Consider the following 25,100-nt stretch of genomic DNA (forward strand, 5'->3'; position numbering starts at 1 on the left):
GCCTCCTGACAGCGATTGGTCTTCTCTTTTATCAACTAATTCGATAATCAAAAGGTGCTTTGTAGGAAACTGATTGGCCGCAGAATCTTTGTTTTAATTGTGAAAAGATGCCATGCCATGGTAAAATTGAGAGCATTAAACCGATGAAGTGAAACGAAACGCAGTCTCCTCAAATTCAATGGCGTTGAGTATTAGGTTCAATTACGCAGAATAGTAAGCGGTTTTTAGCGTATGAATATGATGAATGCAGAATTGCTGACACTATGTGGACATGTGTTCAAATAAAAAGACTCGAATTTCGAAGCAAGTCTGTATATAATCTATTTTTTTTTACAAAAAAATCTGCATATTTTATGTGAGTAATTTCATCAATAATTTTCGCAGCTCATTTCAACTGGCGCTGTCCATAATCTTCGTAAGGTATCTGTTCTGGTTTATTTTGTGTATTGTTTTTGTTTTTTGTCTTTTGTTTTTTTTTGTAAGAAGTGAGAATAAATGATAACAACAAGAAAGGAATCAATCGGTGGCCATCCCAACCCCCTCCCCCCTCCCCTCTTAACCACACAATATTTTCAAAATTTAAGGGATCGATATATTGACCTTCTTTCCTTCAGATAATTGATTTATTAATTACTTCAAATCCTATTTTTTACAAATGTAAAAACTTTTTGTATAAATGTATCAGATGTATTGACATGATATTCTGAAAATAACTTTTTATCTGTTTTAACTAGCTTTTAGTCCAATAAGATTTCTAGTCGAAATGGCTTGCTTTCCTGTCCTTTACATTAAAAGTGGGATTCAGGCCCCAGATCTCGTCTTGAAAGTCATGTACTTCACACTAGAATGCCCAAACATTGGGATGGATATCACTTTATCAACTCCTGAGAAGGATGAATTGTTATTAGACTCGAAAGACATAAAACACTGGAAAACGATTGATATCTTGTAGTAAATATTTTTAAACCTATTCCTTTGAATAAGATATTTTGTTGAGCTCTGCTCTGCCTCATACTTGGATATTTATTTTGTGTTTCATTCATGTGTGAATACGAACGATAAAATTTCAAGGCTCTAACTTTTTTCTACAATTTCAATTATAACCTCTGAAATTCTATTTAAATTCCCTCATCACTTTTATTATTGAGTACATAGATATATTTATACATTCCTTTTCTAGTTATTCGCGTTTTATTCTTAGTTGAAACAAACATAGATTCAGAATTTATTGTAATATTCACGTAATAGTACTCACTTATTCATATTCCAACACTCAAATGTTCACAATTTCATCTAAATATCTTGATTAGTATTTAAAAATGGCGTAACAACCATTGCAAATTTCTGCAATCTTCAACCAGTAACAGGTAGAGCAGACTCCTCTGTATCTGATAGCGGTATATGTTGTCATAAATAAATTGAAATACGCCTAGCAGGGACGGAAGAAGCTATGACGTGCAATGGTTGTTCCGCCCTTTTCACATGTTGGTAGAAATCAGTCAAAACTATGTTTGACACTACTCGTACTCAATACAAAACGATTCTTCTTGAAAATATTTCATCAAAATCGTTTGAAAATGGTTGAATACATAAATATTTTGATTTTTTCTTTGAATATATGGCTTTACGCCCTTTAAAAGGGTCTAACTCAAAAATGGGCCCTACGATTTTTTTCAAATTTTGCCCAGACATGCAGGATAGTCATAGAAAACGAATGGTGGGCACCGATTGGATGGAGATTTTTATTTTATAATAACGGTCTGGGGAGCACCGTGCCCCTCCGTTTCACTTACCATTCCGTGACACGTCCAGCTCTACCAGGTTCTCAAAGTTCTGAATGTCCGAAGGTAGTTTGATAATCTCATTGTCGCTGAGACCGAGTTTCCGCAACCGATGCAGACGAAAGAAGTTCTGTGGAAAAAAGTTAGAGAAGAGCGAGAGAGATCAGAATAAGACACCACCACGAACGAAACAAGGTTAATGTCAAAAAATTGTAAACAAATTTATGCCACTTCATTCGACCCCCCTTGTCGTCGGAGAGGAGGATGACTACCATGAGTTAGCTCAGTAGTGACGATGAGTGGTTCGTTATGGAAAGTAAATATGCGATGTGGTTTTTCCCGTCTCGTCCCGTCCCAGTCCACCAAACCTGACCGATCACCACCGCACACCGGGCTGGGGTTTTTTGTCAAGCGAAGCACAACTTTGTGGCGTTGTGGTTGCGGTGTGGTGTGGTGGATGCGAGCACGCTGATAGACTCAGCTTTATGCATACGGGGAAATTTGGGACACGACATTGAAAATTCATGGTTTTGTTGGCTCTACACACCCACTTCGGAACCCCTAGCTAGCACCGATACGCTCAAAGGTGTTGGTGATGACAAAGCATTAGCTGCTGACGCTGAATCAGACGCCCTTCTACCACCCGGTTTTTGCGCTACCAAAGTTGTCGTAGTCGTTCTCGTACGACGGTGAAGTCTATTGTTATTGTTTGCAGTTGTACGGTGGTGGCAGTTTCAAGCAGAATGACATTGCAAACCCGGTGAAGGTCTGACAATTTGACTGTTTTTTGCTGATTGGGATGATACGTATATGAGGTCTTTGACCATCGAGTAGAGTTACGCACGAGGGAAATCGAAAAGTTTCAAGCAGACGTTCAGAACTTTTGGCGACTTGAATTTTCCACTTTGCTGAGTGTATTCATCGAAAGCGAACTATAGCAATGGAATGCGATCCATATAGACCCAGTTCTACCTTAGCCATTAGAATGGAACGTCAAAAACTGTCCGAACTATACGTGGATGGTTCACGTTATCGTTTTTCAATAGTATTACAACATTGCTTAACGTAGATAACTTTGGATAGGCCAAGAAACGGTACTTACGATCACTCAAATAGACTACTTTTACTGCTTACAAACCGTTTTGTTACATTTTAACAATAACGTTTACTGCCATCGTTTGTGTTATAATAATCTTATCGTTTATACTACATCACCAAAAGTATTTTAATGGTAATGGTTGTTTCAGACGTATAATAATCAGAACTTTAAATTACACCATCTATTACTGGCTCAAGAAACGGAATCGCCTGCGTTTTGCAAAACATCTGCAACAGTTGATCGTAGCTTTCCAAACAGACATAAAACCTCCAGATACCAGAACCATAAGACACCACCTGCTATCTCAGCTAGAAAAAATAAAACAAATTCACACTTCGTTTGCGGTTTTATACCTTCCTTCAATCTGAACGGCACCGTCCGTCGGATTCCGCCTCGAATGAAGATCTCCCCCGTGTTTACATTGTACACTTCGCTGCTAATGACCATAATTAGCCATAGCAGCAGCTAGCAGCCAGAGCCAGAGCCAGTTTCTCACAGTTTAACCCATATTTTACAGCTCTGCACCTCCGATAGACAGAGACTGCCCCGTGTCCACCACCGCATCACTGGTCGCGTGATCCGGCGGTTGTTCGAAAGGATTAAAAGTCCAAGGGACGAGCAAATGTTATTGACCCTTCCATATTGGGTTAAGGCACCCGTTCACTGCGCTTCGGACATCGAAATTCACACGCAATTATGTAACATAGCTACGTACTTGGAACTCGGTTCCGAGTTAGCAGGAACGTGTGCGAAGTATTTATAATTGGCGGCTTGTTTGATGGAGCCATAGAATACACTGGCAAATGCTGCACTCATTATAACAGAGTTTTGCTGGATATGAAGATTTTTTTTCTGAATTTAATCTAAGAATTTGTTTGGAAATTAGGAGTTTTTCAGAAGTCTTCTTTGACAATTTATTCAGGGATATTATAGAAATTCTCTCTTGGTGTATGAACTTTTCCACAAATATCTTAAAAAACGCTGAGAATTTTTTCTTCAAGTTGAACATGTTTCCAAGATAAACATTGAGAACACTAGGGCGTCGTATTGAAAAATAAAACATATCTAGATCACTTTCAGCAGATTTAGATCAAAACTGAAGACGTAAGAGTGCAGCACCAACCAATTCGAAACACTTTGCCGAAGACTCCAACCCTCTTGGATGCATATTGAGAACACTAGGACGTCGAAGTGACAGATAAAACTTATCTAGATCAGTTTCAGCAGATCTAGATCAGAACCGAAGACGTAAGAATGCAGTACCAACCAATCCAAAGCACTTTGCCGAAGACCCCAACCCCTTTGGATGCATATTTAGGCATCGTATTGAAAGATAAAATTTGTCTAGATCAGTTTCACCAGATTTAGATCAAAACTGATGACATAAGAGTGCAGTACCAACCAATTCAAAGCACTTTGTTGAAGACTCCAATCCTCTAGCATGCATATCGAGAACACTAGAACGTCATAATGACATATAAAACTTATCTAGATGAGTTTCAGCAGATCTAGATCAAAACCGAAATTCCTGGAGGCGTACTTTGCTGAATTGCCAGAGATCTTCAGAGAAGTTTTCCATACGATTCTCAGACATATTCCAAGAGAGTTTTTGAAGGATTTCCAAATTATTTCTTAGAGGAATTCCCAGAAAAGTTTCCACAGGATTTTCCAGAGAAATATCCAGAATACTTTCCTGAGGAATTTCCAACGGATTACAAAAATGAATTTCCAGAGAAATTCCTAAAGGCATACTTTGATTAATTTCCAGAGAAGTGAACTTCCGAGAAAGTTTTCTTAAAATTTCCCAGAGGTATTTCCACAATAATATCCAGAGAAATTCCCAGAGAAATTATCCCAGAAATGTCAAGCGGAAATCCTTACGGAATTTTCTAAAAAAATTCACATAGAATGGTCAACTTTCTAAGAAATTTCCAGAGAAATTCCCTAGTAAATTCACAGATACATTTCCTAAGATATTCTCCAGCAATTTCCAGCAAAATTTCCAGAGGATATTGCAAAAAAGTTTCAAGAGGATATCCGGTTGAATTTCCAGAGGAATTTCCTGATGGATTTCTGGATAAATTTTGAGCAACAATTTCAGATGAATGCCCATAGAATTTGTTTGATGAATTTCCAGAAAAAAATCAGAGAAGTTGCAACGGTCTCTGTTAAGGATTTCCTAGAGAAAAATTCCCAGAAGAATACCCACGGAAATTCCCAGATGAACTTCCTTAAAAAATCAAAGGGATTTCCACATAATTTTCCAGACATTTCTTGAGGAATTTCCATTGAAAATTTAAAAGGAATTCCCAGACGATTTTCCAGAAGAATTTCCAGACGAATTTACAGAAAATTTTTCAGAAATTTCCAGAGAAACCTCGAGTGGAAATCCAAGAGGAATTTTCATCAGAATTCAGAAGGTCCAAGAGGATTTCCGAGAGATTTCCCAAAGAAATTTCCGAAAAAGTTTACTGAGGAATTTCCAGAATAATATCCAAACAAATCTCCATAAAAAAACTGAGAAATTTCCAGAAAAAAAAACATTCAGGGTACATTCCTGAGGAATTTCCAATGGATTTCACAAATGAAATTTCAGACAAATTTTCCAGAGAACTTCAGAGAAGGTTTTCATAGAATTTCCCAGAGGTATTTCCAAAACACTTGCCAGAGAAATTATCACAGGAACTGCCAGAGGAATTACCCGAGAAATGTCCAGCGGAATTCATTAGGGAATGTTTTGAATAAATTCGCATATGATGGTCAATTTACAGAGGAATTATCTGATGAATTCACAGTTACATTTTCTGAAATATTCTCCGACAATTTCTAGCGAAATTTCCTGAGAAATTTACAAAAACATTTTCAAGAGGACATCCGAAAGAATTTCCAGAGAAATTTTCTGATTGATTTCCGGATAAATTTTGAGCAACAGTTTCAAAGGAGTTTCCTTAGGAATTCTTCGATGAATTTCCAGAAAAAATCTAGAGGGATTTCCGGCGGAATTTTCAGAGTTGTTGCAACGGTGTTTGTTAAGGATTTCCTAGAGCAATCTCCAGAAAAATGCCAGATGAACTTTCTTAAAAAAAAACTAAGGGATTTTCAAAGATTTTTTTCGACATTTCTTGAGGAATTACCAGATAAATTACCATTGAAAATCCCACAGGAATTCCCAGAGGATTTTCCAGAAGAATTTCAGACGAATTTACAGAGAAATTTCCAGAAAAAAATCCTAAGGAATTTCCACAGGAATGCCCAATGAAGTCCAAGAGGATTTCTGAGAGATTTCCCAGAGGAATTTCCAGAAAAGTTTACTGAGAAATTTCCAGAATAATATCCAGAGGAATGCCTGGGAAATTTCCTGAGAACTTTCCTTAAGAATTTCCAAAGCAATTTTCTGCTAAAATTCAAATTTTAAGAATTTTCGGAAAATTTTCCAGAAAAAATCCAAGAGAAATACTCTACTGAATTTCCATGGGTCTTGTCAAAGGATTTCCGCAGGATTTCTCTGAGGAATTTCCAGAAGAATTTCCACAAGAATTTCCAGAGGGATTCCAGGGGGAATTTCCAGAGGACTTTTAGGTATTCTTTGATGAATTTCCAGAAAAAATCTAGAGGAATTTCCAGCGGAATTTTCAGAGAAGTTGCAACGGTGTTTAAGTATTTCCTATAACAATTTCCAGGAAAAATTTCAGCAGAATACCTCCAGAAATACCCTGATGAACTTCCTTAAAAAATCAAAGAGATTCCCAAATAGTTTTCCGGACATTTCGTGAGGAATTTTCAGAGCAATTTCCATGCAAATTCCAATAGAATTTCCAGGCAGGTAAATTTTTTAAAGAAATTTCCAGAGAAATCCCCAATGTACATCAAAGAGAAATTTTCATCAGAATTCCCAGAGAAGGTCCAAGAAGAATACTTCCGAGAGATTTCCCAGAGGAATTTTCAGAAAAGTTTACTGAGGAATTTTCTGAATAATGCCCAGAGAAATTACCTAAAAATTTCTAAAAAAAATTAAGAGGAATTTCCTAAGAATTTTCTTAGGAATTTCCAAATAAATTTTCGGATGAAATTTCAAACAAGTTTTGAGAATGATTTTCAGGTAAATTCTTAGAGGAATACGCTACTGAATTTCCAGAGATCAAAGGATTGCCGTAAGATTATTCTAAGAAATTTCCAGATAAGAAGAGAAGATTCCTGAGGGAATTTCAAGAGGAATTTCCAGAGAATTTCCGGGAGTATTTTCTATCGATTTCCCAGAGGGATTTTCAGAGAAACTTATAGCGAAATTCTCGGAAAAAATCCAAAAGAGAACCTTGTTGGATGCCCTACAGGAAAGTCTTAATCAGAGAAGTCTCTTTATAGTAATTTCCAAAGGACTTTCCTTAAGAGTTGCCAGAAGGAATCCACAAAGTACTGCCTGAGGGAATTTTTATAAAAATTTCTAGAAATTTCTGCGAACTGCCTTGAGGCGAATTCCCAGAGGAACTTCCAAAGGAACTCCTAGGGGAAGTCCCAGAGGATTTTTCGGAGGATTTCGCAGAGGATATTTTTCTGAAGTTTTCGGAGCAGTTCCCAGCGAAATTCTTAGAGGAGTTCCTTGAGAGATACCCAGAGGAATTCACTGAGAAATTCCTAGAGGAATTCCCGAAGGAATACCTAGATGGATTCTTGAAGAAATGTTTAGATGAATTCATAGAATAATTCGTGAAAGAACTCTCGGGGGGATTCCCATGAAAATTCCCGGAGGAATTCGCAAAGGAATCTTTGGAGAAGGAATTTCAGCAGGATTTTACAGAGAGATCTCCGGAAAAATTGGCAGAGGAATTCTCGGAGAAATATACAGAGAAATTCTACAAAAAATACTGATGAATTCACGGAGAGATTTCCAAAAAAAAACTAATATAAACACCTACAGCAAAGTCTGTAGGAATTCCCAGAGCAATCGCGAAAGTAATTTCCAGAAAAAATGCCTGAAGAATTTCCAGTGGATTTCCCAGAGGACTCGTCAAAGGGCTAGGAATTTTAAGTGGACTTTCCAGAGGCGTTTGTAGAGGAATTCCTAAAGGAACTACCAAAGGAATTTCCGGAGGGGGCTTCCGGAAAAGTTAAAAAAAAACAGAAGATTTCTCGGAAAAAAAATCAAAAGAAAACCTTGGTGGAATATCTATGGAAATGTCTTAAGGAACTCCAGGATCAATCTTCACAGTGATTTTCGGAGGAATTCCTAGAGGATTCTACAGAAGACTGTCTAGGAGAATTCCCTAAGGAATTCCCAGAGTCGTTCACAGAGGAATTCCCAAACGAGTTTTCAGAGAAATTCTCAAATGAATTTCCTGAGAAATTCCCAGAGAAAGTCCTACAGAAATTCTTGAAGAATTCCAAGAAGATCTCCCTGAGAAATTCTTAAGGGATTCCCAGTGAAATTTCCAAAAGAAATTTCCACAGGAAATTTCCACAGGAATCCTTTTTAGACATCTCTGGATACAAGAATTCTCCGATTTTCTCTAAATTAGGAATGCCTCATAGAATTCTACAGAAATTCTTGCTGGGTTTCCGAGAAGCATCTCAAATAATTCTTCCAGAAATTCCTCCTGGGATTCCTCCAGGGAGACCACGAGGAGTTCCTTCAGGAATATCTCCTGTGATTCGTCCAGGGATTTCTCAAAAGATTTTTTCGAGAACTCCTTCAGGGATTTTTTCCATGACTTCCCACAATAACAGTGATTTCTCAAAGCATTCCTTCAGATATTGCCCTGGAATGCCTGCTAGGCTTCCTCCAGAAATTCTTCTTATGACACCTCAAAGGACTTCTCCATGGATTACTCCAGAAATTCATCCTGTGGTCCCTCAACAAAAAAAAAATCTTATGATTCTTCCAGAGACCCTCCTGTGGTTCTTCCAGAGATCCAAGGATTTGTCCAGGAATTCCTCGAGAAATTTCTCCAAGGATTCATCAAATAATTTTTCAGGCATTACAAGTAGAAATTATTATTGGGATTCCTCCAGGTATTATTGATGGGATTTCTGCAGCAAATCCCACCATAACTTTATTGAAATCATTTGAGGAACGCCAGCAGGTAAACCGAGAGGAATTCCTTGAGGAATCTTTTGATTAATTCTCTTGGAATTCATCCAGAAATGCCTGATAGGAACTTCCTGCTAGGAGTCCTCCATGAATTTCTCCAAGAATTCATCCAGATATTGTTCGGATTCTTTGAGGATTTCTTCGAGGATCCCTCTAGTAACACGTCCAGAAATTCATGCATGGATTCCTTCAGGATCTCCTACTATGATTTTTCTGAGGTTATTGTTTGCTAGGGTTTCTTAAGCATTCCCAGATGGTACTTCTGCTATTATTGCTGTTGGAAGTTCTCTAGGAATTCCTGGAGCATTTCCAGCAAAACTGCTTGAGGAATTCCAGCAAGATTTCTTGGATGATTCCTGCCACGAATTTCCAATAATTCCTAGAAGCGTTCCCACAGCAATCCCAAAAGAAATTTCCAATAGAAGCTCGAGGGGATCTCCAGTAGTATTATTAAGAGGAATTCCTGGAAGAATCTCTAGGGGATTTTTGACGAAATTCCTGGGAAAATAAGGAATCTACGACGAAGCTACAGCAGGGATTCGGGGAATCCCTGAAAAAGTTCCTGGATAAATATCTGAAGACGTTCCTGTAGGAATATCTGAAAGGAATCTCCAAAGAACGACCTGGAAGAATTGTCGAAGAAGTAGGACAAGACACCGTAGTGCAATACTTTGCACCAAAATGCCTCGTACTGTGCTTCAATAAGGCCAACGGTTTTCTCATGGACACATTTGCGCCTCAGAGATCCCCACATGTTTTTCGTGATCGAATCGATTGAAAGCTTCTCGTAATCTATGCACACCAGGTACTGATATTCTTGGAATTATTTCATTGGAATTTTCAATGATTTCTTTGCAAGTATGGATTCCAGCTAGTTAGTTGTCAAGGAAGTTATCAAGGTACTCTATCAGGAATGTTGTGGCGTATTCTGAATCACTTTCACGACAATATCATGAACACTTTCCCATTTGATTTAATGCACACAAATCCTTCAGAACTCGCGCAACCCTTTTCCCCACCACTATTCGCAATTCAGCCAAACCTGCTGACTGCGAGAGTGACGGATGGACAACCCGCCAACAGATTGGCGTTTGGTATGCATCATGTGTACCGTCATCGACCACCGTGTCCGTTGATGCATATTAGTAAGTACCCAGTACTCACCACCGCCTCTCGCCCGTTGTCAATAATGGGCCGCGGCGGTTGTTGTTCAAATAGCAGCAAACGCACGCGAAATTTACACGGCTGGCTGGGAGATAATGGATCCCACAACTGTCGAACCGATGATGGCGGCGATGATGAGGAAAAGCAAACATATGTGAGCCTAGTAACAGGTTTGTAAGGCATGTGTCGGCAACATTCGCCGATCGGTACACATGCTTCTGTCTTGAAGGTACTAAGTGGAAACAGTAACTTCGTTCGAACAAGTGTTGTTGGCAATGAAACTGGTGTGGTTATTTTCAGGAACATTTGGCGATCTATTTCGCTATTTGGAAGGTTAAGAGTTATGACATTGACATCCGAATTGAAGCAATGGGAATCGATCAGTATCGGAATATAATTATTGGCAATTAAAATTAATTGTGGATATCCAAAGACATCTCGAGAAACATCGCCTATTCATAGTTCGATCTGTGGACTGGTTGCAGCATCGAATTTGACGAGTGGCTATAGTCCAAGAACCTTACTTTCGCAAGGGGAATTTATATCTAGGGTGTTTATGAGCCCGGTGTTTGCTACTTTGAGTAATAGAATGGAAATAGCAAACTCGCGTGTCATGCCTCGAGCATGTGTGCTTGTCAACAACGGAATCGTTGCTACACTTGTCTCTGAAGACTATTACATCTGTGATGTTCATCTGCCTAGCATGCCTCTTCATGTGAACCAATATGCTTACGAATGTGGAAAGTTTACTGTAACACTTTTATATAAAGCTGTTTACGATATCGAGAAAGCATTCACTCAAAAGCAATCTTGTTTAGGTGTTTTCTTTACATTGAAGGTGTTTTTGACAACGGGCTTTGCGATGGCATATCTCTAAAGATTTCCAATCGAATTCACCAAATACTCACAAACCAACATCTCTTCACGACATTACGTTAAGGAGCGATTAGCGAATTGGGTGTTTGCGGATGCTCCCAAGGGAGAATCTTTCCATCACTTTTGTGGAATTTCGTAGCTGATACGCTATGGAAGTAGTTCAATCAATAGCGGTTTTACAGAGATATTTCTCCAGGGTTTCAACTAGACATGTTTTATGCATTTCTCTGGTGTAGATCCTCTAGAAATGTATGTATTGTTTCCACAAGGACTTAACCAATCACTCCCATAAGTATTTCACCTCGAATTTTCTCTGGGAGATGTTCAAGGAAATAGTACAGGACACCCAGCAGCAATTTATCCAGGAATATCAACAACATGTGCTGCACAGTTTTCCTCTAGGACACGTTCCACGCACTTCTACACCGCGGTTTTTGAATTTAGTTGAACGATATTTCAGTGCTCCAGCTGTTTATTTTGATTCTTTTTGCACCAACATGAAGATAATTACTTATACCGTTCAAATAGTACTTAAAACTTTGAAAAATGTTTCGGGAAAGTAGCTAATTTGTTGGCGTTAAGTCAAAATTTGACATTTTTTACGATGGTGTCCCGTTACGCTCTATTTCTTAATATTTCTTGAAGTAAAAAGTTCCAATTTTCATTTACAAAGCATGAAATGAATTTTCTAATCAAATCTGATCGTTTGATATACTGGTTAGTATGTATTTAACAACATTACAATTTTTGGAAACAAAAGTTTGATTCTCGCGCAAAACGTAACGCGTGGAATGTGTCCTAGAGATTTATCTGGTTGGCCTAGGTATGCATGCAGGAGTTCAACAACAGTGTCTAGTAGTTTTTTCTAGGATGCCTATAGAAATATGCGACTACATTCTTTCAGATTTCTGCGAGGAATCCATCAGTAATTTCTTTATAGATTCTGATTGGAAGTTCCCCTCCAACATAAAACATATACAAGGAACTTTTCCTAACCATTGTTATAGATAGAAACCAGTTAACCCGGGAGCGGTCTCGTCGTGTACTGAGTACACGCACCATGAAAAATACACGCTTGTGGTACATAGCGTGAGCGTGACGCCGTTGCAGGTAGTCAAAAACGCGACTGCTCGAGGGTTAAACCTGGTACGTAAAATGTACAGGTCGGGTTCAGATATCTAAGGACAAGCAAAACAAGTTTACCCCGATAATCGAATCACTTCAATAACCAAGCCAATGAATTTTAAATTTCCTTTTAGCGTGTTTATGTTAGGGCAACTTCATTAGCGCTCCTTCTGAGGATACTGCCAGAAATTCTGGCGATGCATCTAGAAACTCCACCTGCAGATCACTCCAAGAATGTCATCTGGGATTACTTCATGAATACCTGCTGAGGATTCCTCCAGGATTTGTTTCGGGGGATTCCTCCAACAAGTGCTTCTGGGGATTTCTCCAGGAACTCTATCTGTTGATTACACCAAGATTGTTCCATAAATGCCTGCCTGGAATTCCTACAGAACCTCCTTCAGGCGATTTCGGCAGGGATTCTTTCTAGGAACTCTTTCAAGAAAACTTTCTGGGAATTACTCCAGCAACTCCATCTGAGGATTATTTCAGGATATCTTCCAGGGGATTTCGCCTCGAATGCCTTATCTAAATTCAACCATATTCCATTATGTATACCTTGTGAGGATTTCTCCAAGAAGTTTTTTTTAGGGATTCCTAAAAATAGTTAGGTCTGGCACTCCTCCGAGAATTTCTTCTGTGGTCGAGAAATCGAGAAATTTGATTACGTTTTTTTTATTCAAGAATTCATAAAAGATTTCCAGAAGGAACTTTTTGGATTCCTTAAAAAAAACTTCTGCGAGATTTTTACAAGAAACTTTAGAAAGAACTCATACAGGAATCCTTAACAAAATGCTGGAGGTTTCAGATAAGGAACTCGCAAAAGATTCATTGAAACAACACCTGGAAGATTCCCAAAAGAAACTTCTCAAGTGCTGGAGCACTTTCTGAACGAACATTTTGAGGATTCCCAGAAAGAACGCAAGGAGGATTTCCAAACCAAGTTGCTGAAGGACTTCCAGAAGAAAGTCCGGGAGAAACTCCTGAAAAATTCCCAGAATGAACTCCTGAAGAATTATATTAATGAACTCTTGAAGGATCGCAGTAGGAAAGACGAAAGACTTAAGTCGATTCTGGAAGGAATCAAGCAAAAGACACATTCCACGCGTTACGTTTTGCGCGAGAATCAAACTTTTGTTTCCAAAAATTGTAATGTTGTTAAATACATACTAACCGGTATATCAAACGATCAGATTTGATTAGAAGATTCATTTCATGCTTTGTAAATGAAAATTGGAACTTTTTACTTCAAGAAATATTAAGAAATAGAGCGTAACGGGACACCATCGTAAAACATGTCAAATTTTGACTTAACGCCAACAAATTAGCTACTTTCCCGAAACATTTTTCAAAGTTTTAAGTACTATTTGAACGGTATAAGTAATTATCTTCATGTTGGTGCAAAAAGAATCAAAATAAACAGCTGGAGCACTGAAATATCGTTCAACTAAATTCAAAAACCGCGGTGTAGAAGTGCGTGGAACGTGTCAAAAGCTCACAGAGAAATCAATGAAAAAATTTATGGACGGATTTCAGAAAGAACTCCTGTAGAAATCACATCACGAACTCCGGTTGAAAACTTCTGCAGCAGTCACAGAAGAAACTCTTCGAGAAATACCAGGAAAGAAACATTACTGGTGATATTACTGGACGAACTTAGTAGAAGTACTTGGAGGATTTCAGGACTTGCAGTCCTCGACGTGAAATCCCGAAAGAATTTCCTGCACGAATGCCAGAAGGAATTCTTTGACGAACCTCAGAAGGAACACTTGATGGAATTCCACAAACAAACTTATGCAGCAATCATAGAAAGAATTTCTAGGACAACCCCAGAAGATACTACCGAAGGAATCCAATAAGGAACTTCTGGGGAATTTCAGAAAAAAAAAATCTTGGAAAAACTTCCGGAGAAACTTCTGAAGAAACCCCACTTTGAGGAATTTAAGAAGGGACATATACATTGGTTCTGATATTCACCCAGGAACTCTTGCAGAAATTTAAGGATAAGAGACGAACCAGCCAAGGACTGAAAGTCTCTAAAATAAAGACAAATCAATCAAATCTATCTTAAGGATTTCCATTTCCATATGAAACTCCTCAAGGAATCCCCGTAGAAAGTCCTGGAGAAATTTAATAGGGCATCTCTTTGGAGATTTCTCCAGGAAAACCTTCGGTTATTCCACCTGGAATTCGTTCGGGGCTTCATCTGGGATTCCTCCTGGAATTCGGGGATTCTTTCGCGGATTCATCCTGGAATTTGTTCAGGGATTTTTCCTGGAATTCCTTCGGATACCCTTCGGATATTCCTCCTGGAATTCTTTCGGGACTTCTCCTGGGATTCCCTCGCAGATTCCTTCCGAGGATTCCTCCTGAAATTCCTGCGCGGATTCCTCCTGGAACTCCTTGGGATATTCCTCTTGGAACTCACTCGGGACTTCTTCTGGAAATTCTTCCTGGAATACTTTCGTGTATTCCTTCTGGAATTCCTCCGGAGATTACTCCTGGAAATCCTTTAGATATTCTCCCTGGAATTCATTTGGGACTTCTCGTGGAACTCCTTCGAAGATTAAAGACTGCCCCAGAAAGTATGGACGCACCTAGTCTTCAGTTGTCTGGGACTGATCGATAGTTCTAGTTTCGGGCTTCGTTTTGGCTGTTTCTGGTTACTATAGGATCGAAAAACCAAACGTTCTTTGTCACGATGAGCATTGGAATTCAAAATGCTAACTTTTTTGGTCATACCCCGCTCCGTGTTAGTTAGAAGGTTTTTTCTTGTGCTCAACCACTTCATTATTTGTTTATCCAAACGAGGGTCTGCAGGATCTTAATTTTAAACCCAATTTTCGCCTATGCTTAAACGTGTTATCCCCACCGTGGTTGCTGATTGTTGGTTGCACGATTTTCTCACTTACTCCCACCATATTTTGTTCATTTCCTCAGTGATCTTTCAAACTCTGTACATCATTTGTGCACATTTTTTCAATAATGTTCCTCTCAAAGTTCATGGATTTTGGAACACACTGTTGGAATCGCAAAAACCGTTATACAAATGCTGAGAAAATAGGTTGACCAACAGGATGTAGTTTTCAAAAAGAACTAGTCATCAATAGTTCTGAAATGCCAGTATTTTCTTACTGCGTCCATACTTTCTGGACCGGTCTTTACCCCTGGAAATCCTTTGGATATTCCTCACGGGAAAAAATTCGTTGCCGGATCCATGACTTAAATGTTATGAAATCATAAAACTTGTCGCTTCATGATATTGTAACTACAAGTCATGATATCGTGACGTTAACAACGATTATTATGAATAATAATAACTAATTCCATCAACAAAAGCCATGGCCGTCAAAAGCGTTATGAAAAAATTAAGCTCGTTTTCATAAATTGAATACCATAAAGCTGAGTCATGGTAGCATGGCTCTGAGTCATAAAACTATGACGCTGAGTCATCTCAACCAGACGCTGAGTCGTATAAACATAACAAGGAGTCATAAAATCATGAATCACAACAAACGAATTTGGGCACTGTAAGCGTTACGCAAACCCTCGCGCAGAATCACCTACGCCATTTTTGTCACTTCTGTCAAGGCGCCTTTTGTGAGCGGCAGTGTTTTCCGGTGAGATTTATTTTTTGGTTTTCGAAAAAGTGTAGTGAATTGTTCTTACTTAAATAGTAGTAAACTATATAATTATTGAACTACATTCCAGAAGTTGAAAGTGAAAAAACTCCATATTCCGGCACAAAACTCCGGCCAGCTTCATCAGCAGCAGAACAATCAAGCTCACGCACAATTCCGGCACAAAATTTTGGCCAGCTTCATCAGCAGAAGAAAAAATACGTTAAGGGCCGATTTCTTCACCCGGGCTTAAATTTTAAACCAGGCTTAGCAACATTTTAAGCCGGGCTTAACTTTTTTTTCAATTTCTTCACCTCGGCTTAACCACTAAACCCTCTATGTACAGCATTTTGCTAATAAAACGGGCATCATTATTGACAAATACCAGAATCATAAAAATTACTTCAATATTCAGGAACCTTGTTCATGATTTCAGAGTGCGTGCTTCACGATAACATGACCTTAAATGCCACTTTGCACCAATTTATCCGATAGTATAAATAACAAATACTAGAATCATGCATACTGCTTATGTTTTTATAACATTAGGTAATAAATATAGAACATGCTTTATGATAACATGACCAGTACTACCATTTTTCGCAAATCGATCCAGTACCATAAATGACAAATACTTGCACCATGAGTAATGCTCAAGCTTTCATAAATTTAGTTCATAGTTTGAGTACGTACTTCATGATAATATGAACCGACTTACCAAATTTCGCTAATAAAACTGGAACCATAAATGACAACTACTAGTTCTATGAATACCGCTTCTGGTTTTATGAATCTAGTTAATAGTTCTAGTATTCATGGGCATGATATCATGACTTAACTTACAAATTTTTGTCAATAAATATGAAAAACGTAACGCCAAGGTGACGTTACGGCAACATGAGTCATGAAATTATGACCTTTTTTTATGGTGTATATTTATAACATGAAAACACACATTTTACGCAAAATCATGACTCATTTAGCAGGTTTCAAGCAGCGGACTTTTTCCCGTGCTCTAGGAATTCATTTGGGACTTCTCCTGGGGTTCCTTCGGAGATTCCTCCTGTAATTCTATAAAGGATTCCTCCTAAAATTTCTTCGGGGATTCCTCCTAGAATTCCTTCGAAGATTCACCCTGGATATCCTTCGTTGATTCATCCTGGAATTTCTTCTGATATTCCCGCTGGATTCCTTTGGACATACCTGCTGGAATTATTTTGGGGATTCCTGCTGGAATTTGTTTGGTAATTCCTACTAGAATTCTTTCGGGGATTTTTCCGCGATTTCATTCGAGGATCCCTGTTGGAATTTCTTCGAGGATTCTTCTTGCCATTCCTTTGGGGATTCTTCCTGGAACTCCTTCGGGGATTCCTTGGATATCCTTCGGATATATTCCTCCTGAAATTCGTTCAGGACTTTTCCTGGGATTCCTTCGCAGATTTCTTCGGGGATTCCTCCTGAAATTCCATCGCGGATTTCTCCGGAAATTCCTTCGGGGATTTCTCCGGGAATTCCGTCAGGGGTTCCTCCTGGAATTCCTTCGGGGATTCCTCCTGGAATTCTTTTGGGAATTTCTCCTGGAATTCCTTTGGGGGATTCCTCCTGAAACTCCTTCGAATATTCCTCCTGGAACTCGCTCGGGACTTCTTCTGGAAATCCTTCAGGAATTCTTCCTAAAATTCCTTCATATATTTCTTCTGGAATTCTTTTGGACATTACTGCTGGAAATCCTTTAGTTATTCTCCCTGGAATTCATTTGGGACTTCTCCTGGAATTCCTCCGGAGATTACTTCTGGAATTCATTTGGGACTTCTCCTGGGATTCCTTCGGAGATTCCTTCTGTAATTCCATAAGAGATTCCTCCAAGAATTTCTCCGGGGATTCCTCCTAGAATTCCTTCGAAGATTCACCCTGGATATCCTTCGCTGATTCCTCCTGGAAATCCTTCGTCGATTTCTGCTGAAATTTCTTTTGATATTCCCGCTAGATTCCTTTGGGAATTCCTGCTAGAATTCTTTCGGGGATTTCCGCGATTTCATTCGGGGATCACTTTTGGAATTTCTTCGAGGATTCTTCTTGCCATTCCTTTGGGGATACCTCTGGGGATTCCTTCGCGGATTTCTCTGGGAATTCCTTCGGGGATATCTGCTGGAATTCCGTCAGGGATTCCTCCTGGAATTCCTTTGGGGGATTCCTCCTGGAATTCCTTTGGGGGGTTCCTCCTGGAACTTCTTCGGATATTCCTCCTGGATCTCGCTCGGGACTTCTGCTGGAAATCCTTCAGGAATTATTTCTGGAATTCCTTCGTATATTTCTCCTGGAATTCTTTTGGACATGACTGCTGGAAATCTTTTAGATATTCTCCCTGGAATTCATTTGAGGCTTCTCCTGGGATTCCATCGGAGATTCCTCCTGTAATTCCATAAGGGGTTCCTCCAACAGTTCCTTCGGGGATTCCTCCTAGAATTCCTTCGAAGATTCACCCTGGATATCCTTCGTTGATTCCTCCTGGAAGTACTTCGGCGATTTCTGCTGGAATTTCTTCTGATGATCCCTTTTGGAATTCCTTCGAGGATTCCATTTGCCTTTCCTTCGGGGATTCTTTCTGGAATTTCTCAAAAATTCCAATCATGTTTCTTCATGAAAAAAAAAAAACTGCCGCCACCAAGCAAAATTTCTTCCCATAAATACTTATTGGATCTATTTTTCAACTTAGTACCATTCACCGCACATGCGAATATGATGATGATGCTTGAGCGAGTTATCTTCACTTATGATAACCCCTTGCGTCAATATTTGGACGGGATTTTACCCGAGCATTTACCTGCCATTACCTACCATCCAACAGGTGGACTGCACTGCACTATTCCATACAGTACACACACATACGCCTGATGACGAAAGCCATATTGGACTGATGGTAGAGACATTTTCCGTCAAAATGCATTCACCTGCTGCAATTCACATAGAGCATGGCATCCGTACGTCTCATGTGTTGTGTGTGGTTTTCCATCAATGATGGCTGGTGTCGTTCGATGACGATGATGATGTGCTCAATCAGTCATCTACGATTGATTGGATTGTTCGGTTATGGCGAAGGAAGGTGAGGCAGGGTGAAAGTAGAGAAATGGCTTTGGCAGAAATAGTGCACCAGAATGTGAAGTGCATTCTTGTTGCACTCGTCGTCGTCATCCGTTCATGTCGGTTGTCATCATCGTCGTCGCAGGCAACAAGTACCTCCTCCTACTACAGACAGAGTGAGAGCATGTACTCTGTGTACATTCAACACGTTGTTGATCAATTTTTATTATTCCTCCCTGGCGCTATTCCGTGTTGTTCCATTTCCACCATCGCATCGTCCTGATGGCTCGTATTGAACATTACTTTCGCCCTGAGGCGGATTACGGCGTTGTTGATTCACCTCTTTGCCGGCGATGCCGGGGCCTCAGGCAGGCGGGCAACAATCAGATAAAAATGCTAACGAGTGGGAGAGGTCATCATTAATGGGACACCGACGGACGACGACGACAAGGATCCGGATGGGACCGGTCGGTTGGATGAACGAGAGGATCAGCAGAAGCGGTGGCAGCAGCAAATAGGGTAATTCACAAAGAAAATGGGCCAACAAACATGCAACCCATAGAGGTCCTTGTTTGTCCTCGACGAGAGATGATGGGAGTGAGGACAGGAGCAGGTTGTTCGCATGCCTATCATTCGCACAGTGGTAGTACCGTAGACAAAAACTGAAAAATCATTATGCTGCAGAAATAGAATTTTTCGTGTATCTGCTATAAACTATGTACTTCGCGAACAGCATAGGTCCAGAGTATTTCAAAACGATCCTTAATCATCATTGTGGGTCCATTCTCATTGCTCGATTTCTGACAATGAGAAAGCGAACTCTACTTAAAAATGACGATTTATGACCGGCGAAAAGACCCACAGTGCATTCCAGCCACCATTGTGCCGTCGCCGCTGCTTTGAGCGTTGACTGACACTGGAGCTGTTTGGTCTGCAATGAATCGCTGCTGCTTCTCTGCCCCCATACTACTGGGTGGGATGTGGGGACAGTTCGATAATCATTTCACTTCCCGACTGAGCGATGAAATATTAATGGTCCAATGCACATTGGACGAACCATTTCGACCGACCGAACGGACATGGGTTTGTCCCCAGTTTGCTGCGCCTTTTGTTGAGTGAAACTCGGTTTGATGGAGTCCGGAGCCGAATCTCTCTCGCTGGAAAGGAGGGAGGTGAAGAAACCACGAAATACAAAAATCGATATTAATGGACAAACACATTGGATCCCACGCGAAAACAAATGAGGAAACTTGTACTCTGTCGAGTGCGGTCGGCACGATGGTGAGATGCTGGCTGTGATACATTCGAATGGGCTTTCAAGTACGATCTGGAGCATCCATCGTGTCGACAATGTTGAATGTTTTCCGAGCAATGATCTTTGCTGGGTAAAGTTTGCGTGAATGGAGAAATGTGGTGTTGAAATACACTTGGGAAGTTGATCGCTTCTCATTAGGCTTGGTGGCAAGTCACTTTTAGTTATGCGAAATCATGGATGAAAACGATTGATTCGAGAAACTTACAAGGCTGATCAAAGCGACGATGGACGGTGTAAAAAACTGCGTAAGGGTTTCGGGCGATTTGTCTAGTTCGTTCGAATCTCGCCAGGGACTACGACAAGGTGATGGACTTTCATGCCTGCTGTTCAGGGTGTCTACTCATAACTCAAAATAAAATTCCCTGAGTTTTCCAGGTTTTTCCAGATGAAATTTTGAAAGTTTATAATTCAAAAAATAACCCAAATTTTCTAAAAATTATAAAGGGTGACTTAGGGTATCATCGGCAGGTTTGTTCTCTCCGTCATGAGGGATTTATGCCGGCCAAATTGCCTGAAACTTGATCATATTCAGCTTGGTTGGGAAGGATTTGATGTCAACTCTGAGTTCAACAGGTTTCAAAAAAAAACCCCCATGACGAAGAGAACAAAACTGCCGAAAATACGTAAGTTCCCCTACTCTTCAAAAATTCTTTCAAGATTTCTGAGCATAGTTCCTGGAATTTCTTCCAAAGTTACTTCCTGGCTTTCTGCAGGATTTTTTCACACGAGATATCTGTTTGAGTACGTCCCGATAATTCTTGCAAAGCTTTTCCGATATACTTCTAGAGATTCTCGTTGGATTCCTCCTAAAGATCCATCCAAAACTATTCAAAGTTTCTTCAAGAATGTCATTGGTTGAACCTCGTAGCCATGCGGTTAGAGTCCGGGTGGATGAGGGTTCGATTCCCGCTCTAAGCGATGAAATTTTTCACGAGACTAGCTCATCCGTAGTCACTCCGTGTTAAGTTTCGTTCAATCGGTACAGTCGCCGGCTGAAGCCAGTGTCCATGTCTTTTTTTCGGGACAGCTATTGGATTTTTACCGATAGTTTTCCGATATTCCTCTTGTTTTCCTCGCGGAACTTCGTCCGCAACTGCCTTCAGGATTCCATGAGGTTTTCAGAATTCCTCCTTGGATGTCCTCTCGGGATTACTATTACCTAAAACTTTTTTCGAGATGTCTCTTTTTTTTTCTCAAGTTTTTCCTGAAGTTCGTGTCGAGATTTCTTCAATAACACTTTGCGGAATTTCTCGCAAGATTTTATTTGAATTCCATCGAATATTTCTCATTCAGACATTCTGAGGAAAACCCGTAGAAGAATCCCTGCAATTACTTTGGGAGAAATCCCCAAAGGAGTATCCAGAATCTTGGGACCATTTCTGGTATAGATTCCGGGAAGAATTTTGGGAATAATGCACAGAATATCTGTAAAAACTCTCAGGTGGATCACTGCAAGAAATCCGGCACAACTACAAGAAACAGCCTGGCTCTGAAAGAATGCAAGAGAAGAATTAAATGAGAAAGTTCAGAAATAACTCCTGTGGAAATCCCAGAAGGCACTCTGGAAAAAAATCTCAGGAGAAAATCCAGGGTAAATTAAGAAAAACTCTGAGAGACATCTCATGACCAACATCAAAGGAATCTTCTGAGAGAAGCTCCAGGAGATACTCCGAGAAAAATATCAGGTAAAACTTCAAAATAAACCTCTCGAAAACGTTTAACAAATTCCTGTACGAGACTAGGAAGAACATCTCGAAGAAAGCCCAAAGCAATGGTTTGAAGATATCAGAGGAAAAAAAAAAATGAAAGAAATCTCTTGAGGAACTCTTGCAGTAAATTCGTGAAAACTCCTTCAGAAACCCTTGGAGGAAGTTTAGTAGAAACCCCAGGAATAACTCTTTTATCAACTCTGAAAGACATTCTGTGAAGATCTTCTGGAGAAGTCCCAAGAGGAACACCGGAAGGAATCGGGTAAAATTTCCGTGAGGAGCGCCGAAAGAAATTTCACGATTTATCCCGACAGATACTCTTGTAAAGTATTCGGTATAAATTCTGGTAGAAATCCTACGAAGATTTCTTTGAGCAAAACACTGGAGGAACTCTGGGAAGAAATAGCATTCCCGTGAAAAACTCCAGGAGAAATCGGTTGGAATTGAGGAATCCTGGAAGAAATCAGGAAGTATACCTTTCCGGAAAAAAATCAAAAAGGAATACCAAGTAAAATAGTGTTAAAAAATTCGAATTTTACAAGAAATCCTGGGAGACATTCCCGGAGGTATTTCTGAAGAAGTTGCAGAAAGAAATTCTGACGGAATTTCTGGAAAAAAAATCCTTGTTGCGAAATTTCTATATGGATTTTTACCACTAGGTTCATACGACCCAATGTTTTTTTTTTTATCGGAGCAAAATTTCCCTGAGTACTCAAGAAATTCCCTGAGTATTCCAGGTTTTTCCCTGTTAAATAAAATTCCCTGAGGATTCCCGGTTTTCCAGGTTTTTCCAGGTAGTAGACACCCTGTGTTCACCATCGCCCTGGAAGATGTTATGCTATAAGCCGGGCCCAACAGTCGAGGTACGACTTTCACTAAATCCGGCAAATTTGTCTGTTTTGCGGATGTCATAGATATTATTGCAAGACTATTTTAAACTTTGGCAGAACCGTAGACACGCCTGAAACGTGAAGCAGCAAATCAGGAACGCGTCAAAAAACGAAGTATTTGTTGGTATTAGGAACCACGAACGTCACAACGGGGCAAGCCTAGACAGCAGTGTGCGGTAGTGAAGGACTTCGTCTACTTAGTATCCTCATCGACGGCAGACAATAATATAAACCGTGAAATACGAAGGCACATCATTAGCGGAAGTCAGGCATACTATGAACTCTACAAGAACCTGAGGTTGAAAAGATTCATCGCCATTCTAAATGCACCATGTACAAGATGATGATAAGACCGATGGTTCTCTACGGACACAAGACATGGATCATGCTCGAGGAGGATATGCAAGCTTTCGAAGTGTTCGAGTATCGAATGCTTACGACCATCCTTGGTAAAGTTCTACAAAACCGTAACTAGTGTTCGCAAGAGATCCGGACGGCACAAAAAAAAACCTAGAGGGCAGCATGCAAGGTGGGTGGATCAGGTGGAAAGAGATCTGGCGAGTGTTGGGCGTGACCAAGGTTGGTTGAATGATGTCGATATCATCATTACCGGAACCACCTTTATTACAAGCATTGTTCAAAGCGAGACTAATTCCATGCAAGTGTGCATCTAGCAAATATTGGTTGGACGTAAGTGTTTATATAACGCATATGAAATCACGGGTAGTGCCACGCTCGTAAAGAGACTGACGCTATCGCTCATCATTTTGCCAACTTTGAAGAGAACTCTGATGAACAGAATCGCGTAAATTTTTTCTATCATAGATCTCACCTTCCTATGTGCCTGCCTTTGCGAGGGAGTCCGCTTTCTCATTGCCATGAATAAGGAAATGTGAAGGGTCCCATACAAAAGAAATCTTTTATGATCTTTAGCTCCCTTGATTTTCCTCCCCTGTTGGGGACATTAAGCCACTGCGTCCAATAAGCTGAAGTTTTGTGGCATGTCCCGTTTTGATATTCGCATCTAGCTAGCTAATTACCATGTGTCAAGTAATCAGCTTCTGCCCTACGCATCGTCTCCCAGTCTGGTGATATGCAATTTATAAACCCCAAAACCTTCACAGGTTCTGCAGACCAGATCTAACTGGGTTGCAAGCAACCACTATTAAGCAAAAATTGCCTGCGCGTGTATAAAGCACCACAGCTGCAAGGCAGATGTTCCGAGGTTTCAGGTTCCATGTTACAGAAACTTCTTTGGTTTAAGAGGAAAGAAAAATGGATGTTTTATTCCCGTAACGTGGGTAGATCACCTTAGAACGGTGCGTTACGGTGTAAGATCTACAACATTGCATCAAATTTTAATCTTGCTATTTTACTGCCAAAAGTGGTGGCATACCAGATTAAAATTTGATGTATTTTTGTAATGGTTATGTTTTAATTTATGTTTTGTTTTGTTTTTAACTTCTAATAAACCTTTTTGTTTCAGGAGGATTCAGGTAATTTTATTGTATAGTAATACCATGTTTTAAAAAATAGTAACTGTAACGAGCGTATCACTTTTGCCTTATTCAGTATATATTACTTAATCCTTTATTCTCTTTTCAGTGAAGAATCGTACCACCATTCCTGGCGCACTAATCAATATTTTTTAGCAAATCACCGTATACATCACCATAATAATACATGCGAACATGTTTAAATATCTATATCGTTATCTGGAAGCGTTTGGTACGGGAGGTCCACGCTTCCATCTTTCCCCTCGATTTCAAGGTGTAGATGTTTTCAAATATTGACTATGTTGAAATCTGTCTATCCCTTGAAATCTTCTCTGCGGTACATGCTGCGCAGTTGGCCTGGCCGTTAGACAAGAAAAATGATAGACTTGAAAAGTCTTCATTTTCCAGGATGCATTCAAGTAATGGCTGCGTTAGTGTGAGATTAGATTAGATTAGATTAGAGGAAAGAAAAATGGACGTTTTACAGGACTATCCGAGTAGATAAAGTTGTGGTCTGTAGATATGTTGACAATCATCCACAAAGCGAATTCGATTGCTGTCAGCTTTTAGCAACATACAATATCTCTTTTGTGGATTGAAATATTGATACTTTTCGTTGAAAATGCGAGGAGTAGATATATGTAAACCAAAGTTGATCTGGTATGCCAGATGGAATTTAGAAGTGTACAGTCAGAGTATTTCTTGGAAGTTGTTAATGACAAGTTGCGGTAAGTATCCTTAGCGACATAGTAACAAAACGGTATGAATTGTTATTAGATGCTGGTTTACCAAATTTTTGAATAGCTTTACTTTAATGAACGAGTTTGTCTTTTTGGGATATCTAGATTCTTACGTAGAT

The 25,100-nt window shown here is 39.7% G+C and overlaps 1 protein-coding gene across 19 annotated transcripts in view; it reads right to left on the minus strand.

The window, feature by feature from the left end:
* The window catches only part of LOC109415434 (protein lap4), a gene marked incomplete at its 3' end in the record, with an annotated part of 212,425 nt that overhangs the window by 137,172 nt on the left and 50,153 nt on the right, over window positions 1–25,100 (minus strand). For all 19 annotated transcript variants that reach the window (XM_062843738.1, XM_062843748.1, XM_062843753.1 and 16 more), the window contains 1 exon segment: window positions 1,794–1,911. In XM_062843738.1, coding sequence (XP_062699722.1) covers window positions 1,794–1,911 — 118 coding nt within the window.

Source organism: Aedes albopictus, unplaced genomic scaffold (assembly GCF_035046485.1).
Source record: "Aedes albopictus strain Foshan unplaced genomic scaffold, AalbF5 HiC_scaffold_5, whole genome shotgun sequence".
Taxonomy (NCBI): domain Eukaryota; kingdom Metazoa; phylum Arthropoda; class Insecta; order Diptera; family Culicidae; genus Aedes; species Aedes albopictus.